This window comes from Elephantulus edwardii, unplaced genomic scaffold, assembly GCF_000299155.1.
Source record: "Elephantulus edwardii isolate Elephantulus edwardi_28Jun2011 unplaced genomic scaffold, EleEdw1.0 scaffold00048, whole genome shotgun sequence".
NCBI lineage: Eukaryota > Metazoa > Chordata > Mammalia > Macroscelidea > Macroscelididae > Elephantulus > Elephantulus edwardii.
This window is the reverse complement of record NW_006399798.1, coordinates 14,028,254-14,044,451: the sequence shown is the minus strand read 5'-3', so window position 1 is coordinate 14,044,451 and position 16,198 is coordinate 14,028,254. Positions and strand designations below refer to the sequence as shown.

General features: G+C 44.7%; 1 protein-coding gene across 2 annotated transcripts in view; it reads left to right on the top strand.

Moving 5' to 3' along the window:
* The window catches only part of GNA13 (guanine nucleotide binding protein (G protein), alpha 13), a 35,666-nt gene extending 19,948 nt beyond the window's left edge, over positions 1–15,718 (top strand). Inside the window, exons 3-4 of one of the 2 annotated variants that reach the window (XM_006886259.1) lie at positions 9,478–9,528; positions 14,913–15,718. In XM_006886259.1, coding sequence (XP_006886321.1) covers positions 9,478–9,528; positions 14,913–15,485 — 624 coding nt within the window. In that variant the 3' untranslated portion in view covers positions 15,486–15,718. The remainder of the gene's footprint in view (positions 1–9,477; positions 9,529–14,912) is intronic. The other variant, XM_006886260.1, reaches the window with a different exon arrangement.
* The last annotated feature ends 480 nt before the right edge of the window (positions 15,719–16,198 follow it).

Sequence of the window (16,198 nt, the reverse complement as noted above, 5' to 3'; positions counted from 1 at the left end):
GATAGGTCTAAGATGAGTATTGGCAGTCTAAATTTTCACATGTAGAACTGCATCTAAGAATCAAGACATTCCACCTGAGATAGAAATGTAACTTCAGAAGATACTCAGTGAAGAATAAGATTACTGAGAAGTCGCAGTGGAAATGAGGGGGAAACTAGAAGAGTAAAAATATTTTGCATTCAGTTCTTTGTTCTGCTACTGAAATAGCTGCCTCACTTCCTTGTCAAGCTTCTTATCTGTAAAATGGAGAATAAGGTTAGTTGTTCTTAAAGCTCTCTGACACCCAAAATGGTTTTCTCTCTGTAACAGTAAAATTGGGGGTTTGAACCTCATCTGAAAAGAAAAGTTAGATGAGATGGTGTAAGAGGAAAATAGAGGGTAAGGGGTGTGGTAGGAATAGTCAGCATTTTAAAGCAGTGTGAGGAGATGCCTTTTGATGGGAGCAGCTTTTTTCGAGAAAAGCAAGAAATCTATGTGCTCTCAGTAGTGGCTGGCTAGGGAGTTTGAGGATGAAATGCTACTGTGATCTGTCTTTATCATTGGGCCTGTTCTTGAGAACTACTTTTTAACTTTTCAGCACAACTGAATTGTTTACCTGACCTTTCAGTTTTAACCAGATTTCCCCTCCGCATCCCTAGTGTTTCAGCCGTGCCAACTTCCGGATAATACCAGTAGCAGTAACACTCACCTCTCTGGCTTTCTTTAGACATTTTTCAAGATTAACCAAAGGGGCTGCATTTCAGTAGCCAAAAAAATTCCCCCCCACCATTTCCGGTAAATATATGTGTAAGAAAAGGCTGCCACGTCAGTGTCCTTCACAGGTGCAGTTTGGTGATGACATTGAGTTCAGCGTACTGTCCAGCAGTGTCACTCCTCCCCATTCCCAGGTTGTCCAGAAAAACCAAACTGGTTTTGTTTCACTCCTTGGAAGACACCGCCAAGGTGAGGAGGCTGGACTTTAGCAGTAACCCTGAGTAGTTAATAACTCTTTGAAAGGGTGCTGGGATTGAAAGGGAGAAAAAAGAGTAGAGGTTGGAAAAGGAAGGTATGGATGGGGAAGCGAATGGAAGAATGGAGGTTAAGTAGAAACCAGAGACCTCGAGGAGGCCCTGGGTGGTGGTGTCAGCTGAAAGTTGACAGCCTGAATCCTAGAAGCAGTTCTGAAGGCGGCCTTGGGATTCAACTCCCGCAAGATCACAGCCATTGTAAACCCTAGAGAGTACAGTCCGCTCAGAAAGCTGCCCAGGGGTCCCCGAGTCAGAATTGACGTGACAGCAAGAGGGGGTTCTTTCTTTTTCGTGGTTTGTTTGTTTTTTTTTTTTTTGAGAAGGACATCATGTTTGGGAGGATCTGGAGAGAGCACAGGAGAGGAAGACCCTGGATGAGATGGATTGGCACAGTAACTGGGGCAATGGGGTCAGCTGTGTCGGAGACAGTGAGACTGGCTCAGGACAGAGCAGGGTTCAGAGCTGTTGTATACAGGGTTACTATGAGTCACAGGTGACTCAGTTGCATGCACATAACAACAACAGTAATCAAAAGTAGACCACCAGGTTTTTCTTCCTTGTCTTTCAGCAGCTCTGCTGAAACAGGTTCCCCCTGGGTGACCCTGCTGGTATTTGACCTGGATTTACTGTCTTAAATGCTATTTTAGGAGACAACCACCGCAGTTTAGGAAAATTCTTGGGAGCAGGTGATAGACAACTTCAAGAATCACCATTAATTTGTCTTCCAAACGTAATAGGTTTGAGGTTTTCTTTCCCTGTATTTCTTTAAGTCTCTCAAATAGGACCTTTGTTATAAAGGAAAATATAATATGTCACTTGTCTTTCTAGTTGCAAAAGAATCTAGTTGTATGATTTTTATATTTTAAAAAGATATCCATTGTGTATTTAATATAGGTAAAGGGTAGGGATACAGCAAGGAATACTGTTTCTAATTCCAAAGAGTCCAGTTCTATGATACTCCTTTTTTCATGCCTAGGTATTAAACACTTATTAAACCACAAAGGAGATAGGAACTTTGTCCCCAGAAGCAGTGAGTTGTAGAGAGAGATAAGACAAGGTAGAAAATGACTCAGAAGTGCTGATAGAGATACTGTGGAAATGGACGCAGAAGACCTCCTTCCATTTTTAGAGAACCTCTGTGTGGAAATTTGATTTTACTATTTACATAAACTTGAATGATTTGAAGGTAACAGGTGTATTTTGAGTTTCTGAGGCAAGAGAAAGAACATGAAGAGGAAATGTTAAGATCAGGATATGGAAAAAGCATTTAGGATGTCAGTAAGCTGACTTTTCATAGACTTTTTCTCTTCAGAGAATAGTGAATCTTGAGGGCATACTGGAAAAGTCTTTATATTGACTTTTAAATTTTGATGTGTCTCTTTTCTGTGGGATGGGAGATCATATACTAGATCTTGAATGCTTAAGACTGAAGTTTCTTGAGTGTTGCATTTTCTCAGGTTCATGTTTTTGGTATAATCTTATTTCTTTAGTGTTCAATTCCTTTATTTTCTTAACTGTGTGTATCCTTCATGGAAATGGCTTTCTCTTAAATAGTATAAGCTTGCTATATAGTTTAATTGAATACAGTTGTAATGGCTAATGAAGGCTTGTCTTTTTTTTTTTAATGGAAAGCTGGCATTCAGTTTGAATATTATCGTCTAATAATGGCTCTTTGAAACCAGTGTTATTTGTTGATTGTCCTGTCTCAACTTGATAAAATGGATGGTGATTAGGGTGCTGTGGGTTCTTGTTCCCTGGGTGACTCAAAGGTCTGGGATGGTCTTCATTGTGAAGGTTAAAGGTTTGTTTAGGAGTAGGTATGATTTTGGGGTTTGTGTTATAAGCTGCACTTTTTTCCTTTCTTTTGAGAAGGAAATAGTAGTAACTTGATCAAAATTTAAGATTGTTGTTGTTATGTGCCGTCGAGTCGCTTGCGACTCATAACGACCCTGTGTACAAGAGCTCTGAACTCTGCTCTGTCCTGTGCCAATCTCACTGTCTCTGACACACCTACCTCCATTACTCCAGTGACTGAATCAATCCAGCTCATGAGGGTCTTCCTCTCCTGTGCTGTCCCTCCACCCTCCCAAGCATAATGTCCCTCTCCAAGGACCAGTCCCTCCTTACAACATGTCCAGAGTATGTCAGAGGAAGCCTCAGAATTTAAGATTGTAGAATATGGAAAATTACATAGTTTTTGGGTCTGAAGTAATGATTAGAGTTTAGAAGATAACCAACTCTGAAAAATTAAAATGTTTATATTTGATTTGCTATTTTCATCCTCCAGTGTTATTTCTTTTACCACCTGAAAATACTGAGATATTTCTTATTTAAGCATTTAGAATGGAATTATTTACCCATCAGACAGTGTTTGTTGGTGGTGCTGTCAAGTCCATTGCGGCTCCTAGCACAACAGAAGGAGGTAGTGCCCAGCCCAGCCCTATGTATGTGGACCTTGTTGATATACAGCCCCTGTATTCAGCCCGTCTCATTGAGGTTCTTCCTATTTCCACTGACCTTCCTGACCTTTACTTACTTTTGCTGACAAGCGTCATGTCCCTGTTCAGGGATGTTATCCTTGCTGATGATGTAGCCCAAGTATGTGAGACAGAATCTGGACGTTCTTTCTTCTAAGGAGCCTTTGCGCTGTGCTGCTTCCAGGACAGAGCTGATTTTCTTGTGGCAGCCCACAGTGTGTTCCTTATTCATCGTCCAGCATTCACATCCTTGTGACGCCTTGGCTTTGATCAGGTGCACTTTAGTCCTGGAAATGACATCTTTGCTTTTTAACACTTTAGAGAAGTCTTCTTGCAAAGTTTTAGGTGCCTGTTATAGAAACAGATTAATCCTGTAAATTTAGTTGAGGCTTCAATTTCTGTGACATCCTATCACTAAAATGTAAGTAACACTTCTAGTGAGTTTTCTTAAATCTGTTAGCAGCTTAGCCGAGTTTTATCTGGTGTGCCAGGTTCATTAATTTTTAACTGCACAGATCTCAGAGAGGTGGCGTGAAGGCTGTGTAGACCTTCAAAGCTTGACTTTGAAGAAAGTTTTCTTGATTAAATTAAAAATGTAAGATTGGTTTCTTTTGAGAGGGATTTGGGGTTGGGTTTGGTAATGTTATTCTACTAATAAGGAGGATAAAATTCTTTCCTGAGGTTATAACATTTTACATAATTAGATGTTAAAGTTACATATACTCTGTCATTAACATTGCTAACGCTTGACCATTAATACTGATCTGTAAAAGAGATTTACCCCTCTTTGACCTTTGCCAAATGAGCATATGATTTTAATTGAGGATATCTTGCAAGATAGTGTAGACATTTTTAGTTTTTCCTCATAGAATTTCATTACATTCCAGATTAATGACTTCCAACTGGTGGGTAGGTGGAAACTCCGTGGTTGCACAAATAAATGAATTTTGAAGTCTGAAAATTTTCTCCATACTTGTATTAGAGTCTGAAATATTCTTCTCAAACTACTGTTTGCATTTAGAAAATCTGTAAATTGCAAATCTGTGTGTGGATAGAGACTTCATTTCTTGGAACTTTTGATGGCAGAGAAGCGTATAAAGTAAGACATTGCTTATGATTTGGCCAGTGTAGTGGTAGTTGAAATCATTATCATTGTGTAAATTTCACAGCACAAATGCCATTTTAGCTTTGAATTTGGGGTTCAGTTAACTAAGAAGTATCCTCAAGTTACAGCTCAAACTGACTTCCATAGCCAGTCATTGCCCTGCAGTAGTAGTTGAAGATGATTATTCATCTTATTCAAGAAAAGTTTCAGCCCTAAGCACACGAAAAGAATCCCAATTGAACTTTACCACTGCTTACTAACCTCCTGACCTGTGTGATAGTCAGTAGGTTTAGCTTCCATTTATTACAGAAATAGACTAACTGTTTAAACCTACAAATAACCCTTAATCAAACCCACTATCATGGGGTCCAGGCCAACTCATGGTAACCCACCGTTGGGATTCAGAGGTTGTAAATCTTACAGAAAGAATGTTCACCTTTCTCCCCTAGAGCGCCTGGTGGATTTGAGCTGCCACCCTCTGGGTTTGCGGCACAGACGTAATGCACCACACCACCAGATCGCCTTCCTTTAGATCGAAGTGGTTGTGGTGGTAGTTTTTGTTGTTGTGTACCATTGAGTTAGAAGCGACCCATAGCTGACCCTCCAGAGGATTTTTAGAAGCAGTAAATCGCACGGGAGTTGATTGCCTCTCTTTTCATCCATGGGACAGCTGGTGTATTTGAACCAATTACCTTGGCACAGTTCCTGAGCCACCAGAGCTCTCCTGAGAGTACCAGCAGATCCTCTAAGTGAATAAAGACTCTAAAGAACTTGACATCAATTTTTATCCGATTTTACCACTAAATTAAGTGTTGATGTAAGGCTTGCAAAAAGACTTTTGTTTTTCGCTTTTGAAATTTTAGCGTTGTTGATAAGGAATTGTGGAATAGCATTTTGTAATCTGCTGTACTTTTAACATTTAATGGTGCACATCTCTCTCATAGCAGTCATATAAAAGTACAGGTAAAAACGAACTACTAAATCTTGCTGTCTTTTTTTGCCCCCCTTTTAAAAGCCAAAGTTTATTTTTACTTAAAAAATGCTTGAGAGCCTTAAAAGTCCTAAAGGTTAAAAAAAAGGCAGCTGGTTTAATCAAGCTTGTGGTGAGGTGGTGGCCATCCCTGGCCCCCAGCGCCTCAGCTTCCTTCATCCTGGCCAGTGTGGTGGCTGCTTGGCGTGACTTCCAGATCAAAACGAGACAGTTCTTCTAACGCCAGCATTCATAAGAGCCCCTCGTGGTAAAGTGGCGAGAACAGCATTTCCAGCGGCAACCATTGACACTGCAGTGCATTAGGATCCATGGCTCTGATCCTAAGACACGAAAGTCAATCCAGAAATGCAGATTACACACCCAGTTGATCAACAGCTGATGTATTCGTAGATCCATGTGAAAATGGGTCCTCCACTGTTGTCCATCACCTGTCCAGGACTACCATGCCGAGCCGGGATCATGGCAAGCCTTAGGTGGTATTTATGTCAGCTCCTCGACAGCCACCAGATGATAATAGCAATCAGTGTCCAGGAGGCAATCAATCCTGCTGTCTTTTTTGATCCTTGTTTCTGTTCTGTAAATTCCTTAGAATGGGTGAAAGAGCATTAAAGGTTTAGAACTTTTCAGAAGTTTTCTATGAGTTGGCCAGGTCACGAGAGGATGAGAATGCCTCTTTGGCAGTACCCTCACCAGGGTGTTCTTGTCTGTCTCACAGAGGGAGGGATGCTTTGTCAGCTGCGACTGTTCCTGCATCTTAAAGTCACTTTGTCTTTCATTGTTGCTCATCAGTTGAGATAGCACTGCGCCCTGCAGTCCATTTTTACGTGATTGAACTTTAATTGTTGGCTTGGATGTGGGAAGTGTTGCTGTCCTTTAAATAGAAAACGTTTGCTCTGGGCTTCCTACAACACTGAGTATCAGTCACCATGGTGTGGGGCTCAGGATTTAGACCTTATTTATAGAGCATCAGCAAAACGCTTGTTCTTACATGATCTTGACTCTGTTTATCTTCATCATAGATTCACTGTGAAAGACAGAACTGTTTGTATGTAGAGAGTAAGGGAAAGAGGGCTTCTGGTAGCGAGTATCACTGCTGCGTCGCGGCGAGTCAGACTGACTCATAGCTGACCCTCCACCGGGTTTCCATGCCCATAAATCCTCCTCTAGCTGTAAAACTGGAGGAGCGTGTTCATCCTTCTCCCTCCGCCGCCGCTGGATTGAGACCACCGGAGAGGCTCAGCCTTTGGCTTGGCAGTGAAGCCCCTACAGACTGTGTCCCCAGAGCTCCCTCCTGTGTTCCACACTAACCCCTCCTCCAAAAAAAGGGCAAAGTCGTTCACTGTCAGTTTAGTCATGAAGACTTTACACTCATCTGTCACCATCACAATGTGTAAACATTCGTATTCCTCCGAGGTAACCTGAAGGCAGCAGTTCAGAAGGGTGCGGGCCCCTGGGCTCCCAAAGCCCTTTCCAGGGGGCCTTCCCATTCAGAAGTCTTCACAGTGATCCTCAGATGTGGTTTCCCTTGTTAGACTTGGTATGATAGTCAGTGGGCGTTGACCTTGGGCTGTACAGCTTGTGGTCTTCACTTAACTTGCATTTGCAATAAAAATTTTTCAATAAATCCATCTTTACGTAATAGTATCCTTGATTAATTAGTGAAAAGTATTCAATCTCAACCCTTGGCATGCCTCCTTTTAATAGCCTGATGATGAAATAGGAGGTGTGCTGAAACCCCCCTGCAGCCTCCTGAATGGGATCTTGTTCTGGGAGAGAGTGGGAGGTGTGGTGAGCGGATAGCCTTGCCTCTCATGGAACACCACTTCAAAGAACCACTGCCTCCTTCAGACAGGGCTGCCTCATTCAGGCTGGGGTGCCCCACAGATGTGTTTTGAGAAAGTTGGGGAAATAAGCCTGTTATTTCTCCAAAAGTGACTGAGCATTTGTTGTTAGCCACAGAATGGGAGCTTTCAGGTAAAAAGTTAGATCTTCAGAAAACTTTGGTTTTTGACAGTTTCCCAGTGCTCACAGTTGGTGATAAGGTCTGTGAAGATCTTCATGAACATGATCATTTCTTTGTGTAGAGATAGATGTCTCTTAATAACTGAATGGTTAATTCAGTGGCCGAGTACATTCCAGATGACCGCTGTCTGATGTCACAAAATCACACTCAGGCAAAGCATCCATTCAAGTTTAAGGCCAGTGGGGTTTGGTTTTATTTTAACAGCAGTTTGAAAAAATAAAAAAGGTAAAATTGATCAGGCTTCAGATCTCCCAGTGCAGCTAGCTTTTCAGAAGCTACTGTAAAGTTTTATGTGTTAAAGAAAAGTATTTAAACTATCTGAGTAGGTTTGCAAGAACACTTTAAAAAAAAAATCTTTATTTTGTGTCTTTGTACTGTCAAATCAGATCTGACTGGTACAGGAGATTGGCCCTCCTTCTCCAGCAAAGCATCTGGTGGATTTGAAGCTTCCATTTCTCATGACATTTCTGAGTAGGATCGTGTTTGCTTTGTACACTTCAACACAATCTGGGTGGCACTTTGAGTGTCGCAGCAGAGACAACTGGCTGTCCTCTGCGCAGACTCAGAAGCTTCGCACCATCCCGCTGGAACAGGCTCTTTGCCGACCCTCCCGCAGGCTTTTGGAGGCTGGACGTTGCATGGGAGGGGAGTGCCCCGCTTTCTCCTGTGGAACCATTTCATTCTCGGGGCTACTTTCATTAGTAAAATTGATCAGTATAACTGACATAAATGAAACGACGCCCTGGTGGCCCAGTGGTTAAGCGCTTTGGCTGCTAACTGATTGGAATCCGCCAGCCACTCCTTGGGAGAAATACCTGGAAAAATGGCTTCCTTTAAAATGCCATCAAATCAGTTCCAAGGCTTTGGGACAGACTGCCCATCTTTCTCTCATGGAGCTGCTAGTGGTTTCGCACCACCAGAGATGCATGGCCTTTGGGGCAATAATTTTGGAAACTCCTTTTTTTTTAATTATTAAATTTTATTAATTTTAATGAACATTTACAGAGATTTTGGGTTTTCATTCATTGTTGCACTGGAAACTCCTTAAGGCCTTCTGACTTGAAATGTGGTCCTGAGCGTCACCTGAATTGGAACAACTGAGCCCAGCCCCAGGCCTGGCTGAGAACTTGGGGTTTTAAAGACGTCTGGGTGATTCTCTCACACACTAAAGAAGAAGAAAGGTGGCAGCGGCTTCTGGAAGGGGCAGGGCGGTTTGTAGTAAAAGCTCACCCTGGAGAGGAAGTTGGGAACCTAGAAGACTTGGAGCCCCAGTTTCCCCAGATGGTTCCCCTCCAGTCTGCTGGTCCTCTGGGGAACGTGGCCACTAGCAGGGTCTCCATACCCTGGAGAGGTTGGGAATTGCCTGCTGTCTCTCAGAAGTGAGGGTCACATTAGGGTGGGCAACTGAAGAAAGGAGATCAGTGGAGATGGGGCCTCTTCTAAGCAAGGCACAGCTGCCCAGGATGTTCTGTGCCTGGAATATATTACACCGTGTTCTGTCTTCTTTGTTTCTAGTCTCTAAGATAATCACTGTTAGCTGTAAACTTGATAAAAACGTGTAGACAAGCGCCAATCCCCTTTGGATTTGACTGGATTTGTGTTCGTCTCAGCAGTGGCTTCCGGGCACTTGGTTCTATAAAAGAGCTTGCGTGTGTCCTGTGAGATGATGCTTATAACCGGGCTTTTCAGATGCAGCATTTCAGGACAGGGTGGTTTCATGAATGTTGGACTAGTTCAGTCTTTAGTCTGAAATTGGTGACTAAGCAGCTCTGTTTAGATGAAGCTTCCACTAGACAGTATAATATAAACTGTTGTAACAAGATCTTGTTTCTAAGCCTTAAAATCGATTGATTTTTTTTTTCTCTTGTTTCTAGGGTGAATCTGTAAAATATTTCCTGGATAACTTGGATAAACTTGGAGAACAAGTAAGTTTTTATACACTGTTTATGTTTGTGTCGTTTGAAAGTGGTAGTCAGGATATTGAGGTTTTTATTCTAAGACAGCTTGCCCATTGAATGTTGAGGGAAATTGTTGCTTATTCTTTTATCTTGAATTTTTCTCCAGTGTTTTAGACTTAAGTGACTTTTTTCCCCAAAATAAGAGAAATAATTTTCCTTTTTCAGTTGAGAACCTGTTCTTTTCACCCCCTTTATTTATCTGATCGCTGCAGTTTTCCTCCAGAAATAACCCATCATTATTTCATGAAAGTAAAATCATTTACAAAAGGTGTATGTGTTTGAAAATGAAACAGTACATACTTTGTTACCCTTCCGTCTCCCCCACACACACACATAGAAACAGAAAGAACACTGGGTTGAATGAGGAATGTTGGCAACAGCCTTTCTAGTTCAGGGCCCTTGTGCTAACTATGGGAGGGCTGGTTTTGCCGGACAGCTGAAGAGACTCTGGATTGGGGGGGAGGGGGAGGCTTCCTTTCCCGGAGCAGCCCCTGGTGCTGGGGGCCCCTGGTGCCCTGACTGGCGCTGCTTCCCAGCACAGGGCCAGAAGTGCCCATTCAGCAAGGAAGACTCTGAAGGGTATTAGAGGGCGGACTGAGGAAAGATCTGAATGCTGCTGCCCTGGAGGCATTTGCTGCCAACTAAACCCAGCACTACAGTGGTTGCCTCTCCTTCAGGCGAGTTTCTGTTAAGATTTTAAAACGGGTTTTTACTTTAACTGTATATAACTGAAGGAAAGCACAAAATGAAACTTTAGCCAAGAAGAAAATAATACTAGTGGACTTAGGATGTGTTGCACAGCACCTTCTTTTGCTGTTTGAGGTTACTTTTTGCCTCTCCTCTGAACTTTTCTAAGTAGCCTTTCAAGGAGCCAGTGTTTATTAGCCACGCCCCTGCCCCCCTCTTCCCCCAACGTTGATCCGCAGTTATCTGTTGCATTTATCAGTTTTTTACTCGGTGTGATCCGCCTTGGAGTCAAGGCCTGTTCATTAGCGTTTTTCCATCTGGTCGTATTCTAGCCTTACAAAGTAAACACAGGCTAAATGGGGGGATGTCTCAGTGGGTAGAGTCTACTTTTTTTTTTTTTAAATTTTGTGTGTGTGTGCCGTCAAATCAGATCTGACTGGTACAGGAGGATATTGCGCCTCCTTCTCCGGCAGAACATCTGGTGGATTCGAACCGTGTTCCTCTGGGATTGCAGTGCAGCTTCTTGCCACGAGGCCACCAGAGCTCCCCTAGAGTCTAATGTTGTAAGAGTTACTTCATGTACTTCAGTCCACACCGTGCTGACTTGCTGCCTCTTTTCACCTTCTTAGCTCTTCAGATAGAACTTCCCTGAGCACACCTTCAAGCGTAGGTCTTCAGGGACCCCAGCGCAGCCTATGCTTCCTGCCTCTGACCCCCTGCACTTAGCAGAGGGGTTGCTGCTTGTTTTTCCACACACACCCCTTTCCATGAAGAGGTCTTCCCTTTATTGTGAAAAGAGTTCCTGGTGCCTAGTGACCGTGACCACCATCTAACCTTGACATTGAGCAATGCCACTCCTGGGGTTCACCTGTCAGCCAAATAATAGATTAGGTTATAAAACAGTATCACCAGTGAGTGATGCGCCCCTTACACAGGAGCCAAAAGGTCAGCATTTACCTCAAAGATGAGAAAGCAGGGGGAGGAGGGGCCGCTACATCGGGAGAAACAGACGGACCCAAAAGCCTAACCAGTGTCACAGCAGTTAGAGAAAAGTCTTAAATGGAACCTAGTTAGATATGTACGCTGTCACCTAAAACAAGAAAAGAGGTTTTAAAGTAAAATCAATCCGTGAATCCCATACACCCTTCATTGTCTTTCTCTCAAATGCGTCCTCTCGTGGCACAGTTACCGAAACGAATGCACTTTGCAGTTTGAACAAGCTTAGTTCTTGAATGAGTGGCTCTTGGTGGGCTTCTGACAGTTCAGAGTGTCTGCTCAGTCACGTGTTGAGAACAATTCTGGGCCCACACTGGGGGTGAAAGAGAAGCATAAGGGACCCAGGAAGCTGTCGTGAAGGACGGGAAACAAGCCTGGATTGTAGTCCTCACTGAGCAAAATGTTTACACTGTCAGTGCTGCCGAGGTAAACCTCAGAAGAAAGGCCTGGCAATCTGCTTCTGAAAGGTCATGGGCTTGAAAACCCTGTGGAGCAGAGTGCAGCCTGACACTCTAAGAAACCCATGAGTTACAGCCAACTTAAAAGCAACTGCTCTGAGTTTGGATGTCCCGTCCGCTTTGTGCCTGGCCCACAAGAGGGGCTGCGCCTGTTGCTCCGCCTCTGCACAAAGGACCAGAGCCACTGAAGCTGCTTGTGCTCTGCCCCACGAGCCTCTGTGAGGGACAGCACAGGAGTCAGGAGGACGACTCTGCAGCCAGACGTCCCGGGGTCAGGTCCCACTCTGGTTCAGGCAGGCTCTGTGACCTTGTTCCTTGCTGTCAAGTCACTTCTCACTGTCTGAACCATTGCTTCTTCGTCTCTAGTGCTGCCAGAGTAAGAGTAAGAATCCACGTTGCAGGGAATAGGCACAGACACTGTTGTTACTGTTGTTAGGTGCCGTCGAGTTGCCCTGTGTACAGCAGCTCTGAACCCCGCCCTGTCCTGAACCAGTCTTGCTGACTCCAACACACCAACCCCCATTACCCCAGTCACTGTGTCAGTCCATCTCGTCCAAGATCTTCCTCTCCTGCGCTGTCCCTCCACCCTTCTGTGCATGATGTCCTTATCCAAGGACTGGTCCCCCCTGACCACATGGCCAAAGTATGTGAGTCGAAGCTTCAAAATCCTAACCTCCACTGAGAAACTTGGTTTAGCTCTCTTCACGACAGACCTATTTGTTTCCTTGGCGATCCATGGTACGTTCTGCACGTTTCTCCACCACCACAATTCACAGGCATCAGTTCTTCTGTCCTCCTCAGTCATTGGCCAGCTCTCTGACGCATTCTGCAAGTAGGCACAGTTAGGTGAGATAAATCTACCAGGTGAAAAAAAAATTTAAAAGAAAAAAAAATCTACCAGGTGTTCAGAACGGTGCTCTGCACACAGTAACCAGTGTTTTGCTGGGTTTGCTCTTTGATCACCATCTAGTCAGGGACAAAACTGACATCCCTGAAATAAACAGAGGACATCTCAGTGTTTCTGATTTTGAAGATGCCTTTTGTTCATAGACTGGAGAGAGATGTTTCAGGCTAATGAGTTGGAGGAAATGAAGTGGCTGGTGATGGGCCGGGTTTCAAGCAGGTGCTGCCCACCTGGAAGGCAGGCTCACCAGTGCCCTGTGTCGGGAAACGCTTTTGTCTGAGGAAGGAGGCGTGAATTTCCACGGTCTCACTCACACATTTCTAGAAGGTAGACATGTGCGGGTTTTACGCATTGTTCCTGCACTGTTGGGGGAATCAGTGGGCCCATAATGGTATCCGGAAGGGAGCCCATCTAGGTCTTGGCCAAGGTCGTGGTGAGCCTGTGCAATGCAGAGTGTCAGTTCCAGAAAGTTTGGGCCCTGCAATCCTGATAGCAGCGTGTGGCATGAGGACATGAAGTCCACAGCCTGGGAGAGGCTGAAGGTGACTCACTGCAAGAGGGTCCACGAGGTGGGGAGGAGAAGGTGCCCTGCAGATGATCGAGTGAGGGCGGTGGAAATAAAGATGAGAGTAAGAAAAGGTTTTCATAGGAGGCCAACAGGGTATGATGGACGAGAGGTGATGACGGAGAGAAGCTTAGGGGAGGTGAGGAAGCAGGGATGAGAAAGCAGCTGATTGGACTTGCTGGGGAGTTGGCAGGAAGAAGGTAAATTTTCTGCTGTTGTGCTTGACTGTCAGTAGGTAAATAGGAGCAACTGGGCAGCGTTTAAAAGTGAGAGGTTCCTGGCAGTTTTTCTGCTCATCCTGCCTCTCAGATCTCTCTTCTTGGGCATAAACAGTGGGCAGAGCCAGCGGGCAGAGACCACTGTGGTGGCTGTCGTCACAGGTAGACCTGGAGCACAGGTCACATGGTCTTCGTAGACATCGCTCATTCTTAAACACTTCATTCATTTAGCTCATTTCATCTTCACAGAAACTCTGGGTGTTCTTACCTGTATTTTACAAGCGAGGCAGCCAAGACCCAGGTTAAGTGACTTCTTTGGATCACACACGGTTGCCACAGTGTGGACAGCTAGTTCTGGAATCCACATTCACATCACGACCCTGTCCTCCGTCGGACCACGCAGCCCTGAGCACATAGGCCTGGGTTCTGTACTGCACGTGAGAGTGTCCTAATGAGGTTGAATGAATAAGCCTGCTGTTGACATGATCCTGAAGTAGCTGGCGCTCACGTGGAGGCAGAAGGCACCACCTTTCAGGAATCCCGGGGTGGGGGGGGGGAGCTCTGGTGGCCTAGTGGTAAGGAGCTGCAACTACAATCCCAGGCGCACGGTTTGAATCCACCTCTGCCGGGGAAGGAGGGACAATCTCCTCCTGTACCAGTCAGATCTGATTTGACGGTACATGCACACAAAAATAATTAAAAAAAAATGGCAACAACTTCGATAAATAATTTTATATAAACTTGCCTGCTCAGTGTTGTCAAAAAGCTAAGTCCGAATTCTGGAAAAATACTAGACTGAGAAGAATGTCCAGTCATATTGTACAAGCAGGTGTGCAGTCAGGGGCGAGCTGGTCCCTGGTGGGAAGAGCAGCTTCCGCGTGGTCAGGACCTGTACACACAGGAGAGCCCACCTGGGCTGGACAGCTGTCTGCCCGCCAGGTGCCGTTATCTTCATTTCAGAGCCAAAGGTGGTGGCATTCAGAGGAAGTGACACGAGGTCACTAAGTGAGAAGAAAGCTGGAACAGGGCTGCTTAGAGACTGTGCTCTGGAAACAAATCTAAGAAGTGCCCTAAACGAAGTCTGGGTTAGGCTTAGGGAGTGTGTCTCCCACACGTGGGAGCGCAGGGTGACCCGCCACAAGAGTTCCGAGTCCGGGAGGCGGTGCCAGGAAAGCAGCGTTTAGTGGAGCTGTTGAGAGAGGTGGGTGGTGATCCTCAGGGCTTGTCAGGTTAGAGCCGGTTTCTTTGATAGAGAGAGGACCTGGGGGCAAGTACGGCACAGAAGACTTGAATTCAGACTAGGTCTGTGAGGTGCAGAATTGAAGATGGGTTAAAAAAGCAGGTAAGGGAGGGTTGGATTTGTATGTAAATTGGCTAGTGTTCTCGGGGTGAATAAAGTTGCAGATGCTGACCATTTGCGTGCATTTTGACCCAGTCTTGCCTCATTGCCATTTTAATGTCCGGGTATTTTTATAATGAGAATAATAGTTATGCTGATTCAGTGTTAATCATTTCTTTTCCAGGATTACATTCCATCACAGCAAGATATTCTGCTTGCCAGAAGGCCTACCAAAGGCATTCATGAGTACGACTTTGAAATTAAAAATGTTCCTTTCAAGATGGTTGATGTAGGGGGTCAAAGGTCAGAAAGGAAACGTTGGTTTGAGTGCTTCGACAGTGTGACATCCATACTGTTCCTTGTCTCCTCGAGTGAGTTTGACCAGGTGCTCATGGAAGACCGACTCACCAACCGCCTTACTGAATCTCTGAACATGTTTGACACAATCGTCAATAACCGGACTTTCAGCAATATCTCCATAATTCTTTTCTTAAATAAGACAGACTTGCTTGAAGAGAAAGTGAAAGTTGTGAGTATCAAAGACTATTTCTTAGAATTTGAAGGGGATCCCCACTGCTTAAGAGACGTCCAAAAATTCCTGGTGGACTGTTTCCGGAACAAACGCCGGGACCAGCAGCAGAAGCCCTTCTACCACCACTTCACCACGGCCATCAACACGGAGAACATCCGCCTCGTTTTCCGTGACGTGAAGGATACGATTCTTCACGACAACCTCAAGCAGCTGATGCTTCAATGATGGACAGAGACTGCCTATTTTAATACCTTTTTGTGGTTTTGATTGTTTTCTGTTTGGTGTCTTGTTTTTTTTATTAATAGCAGTTTACAGCAGAAATCAGAAAAATAAAAGATCTCGATTCTGTGTTTAGTGTCTTGGCACTCTCAGTCCACATGTGGGCTCCGGTCTGTGCCTTAGAGCTGCGGGGTAACACGTTGCCAACATCTGCTGCAGTTCAGGCTTGGATCTGTTTCCCTGTGGCTTCTCCTTGAGTCAAATTGTCATTTCCTGGCAGACCTCAAGCCCTGTGTATTTCAGGCTTCACATTCTTCCACTTTCAAATGCATTCTCTGCAGTGCCAAGGAGGTGCCATTCAATATTTGTGGAGACGAGGTTAAGAAGGAAGAGTAAGAGAGCCAGCTCCCGTCTGCCTCGCTCTGGCAGGAACACCGGCTGACCTGTTCTTTGGAAAAGGCTATTGGAAAGACGTTTGATCTGAGGAATGTCACCCTGAGGTTTCCAGAGATTTAACCTCATGTTTTTCTAATTGCTTGTGCACCCAGCCGTGATTATACTTTTGAAATGTCTGTGGTTTCTGAAAGTGATGCTCTTAAGGTTGAAAAGTTTACGTTAAGGATTTCTGAAGTGATTGAAGAGTCAGAAATGGTACGGAGGAGGCAGCAAAGGGCAAGCCAGTGTCGTGCCGAGGGTTCCGATCCAAGTCCGGAAGGAAA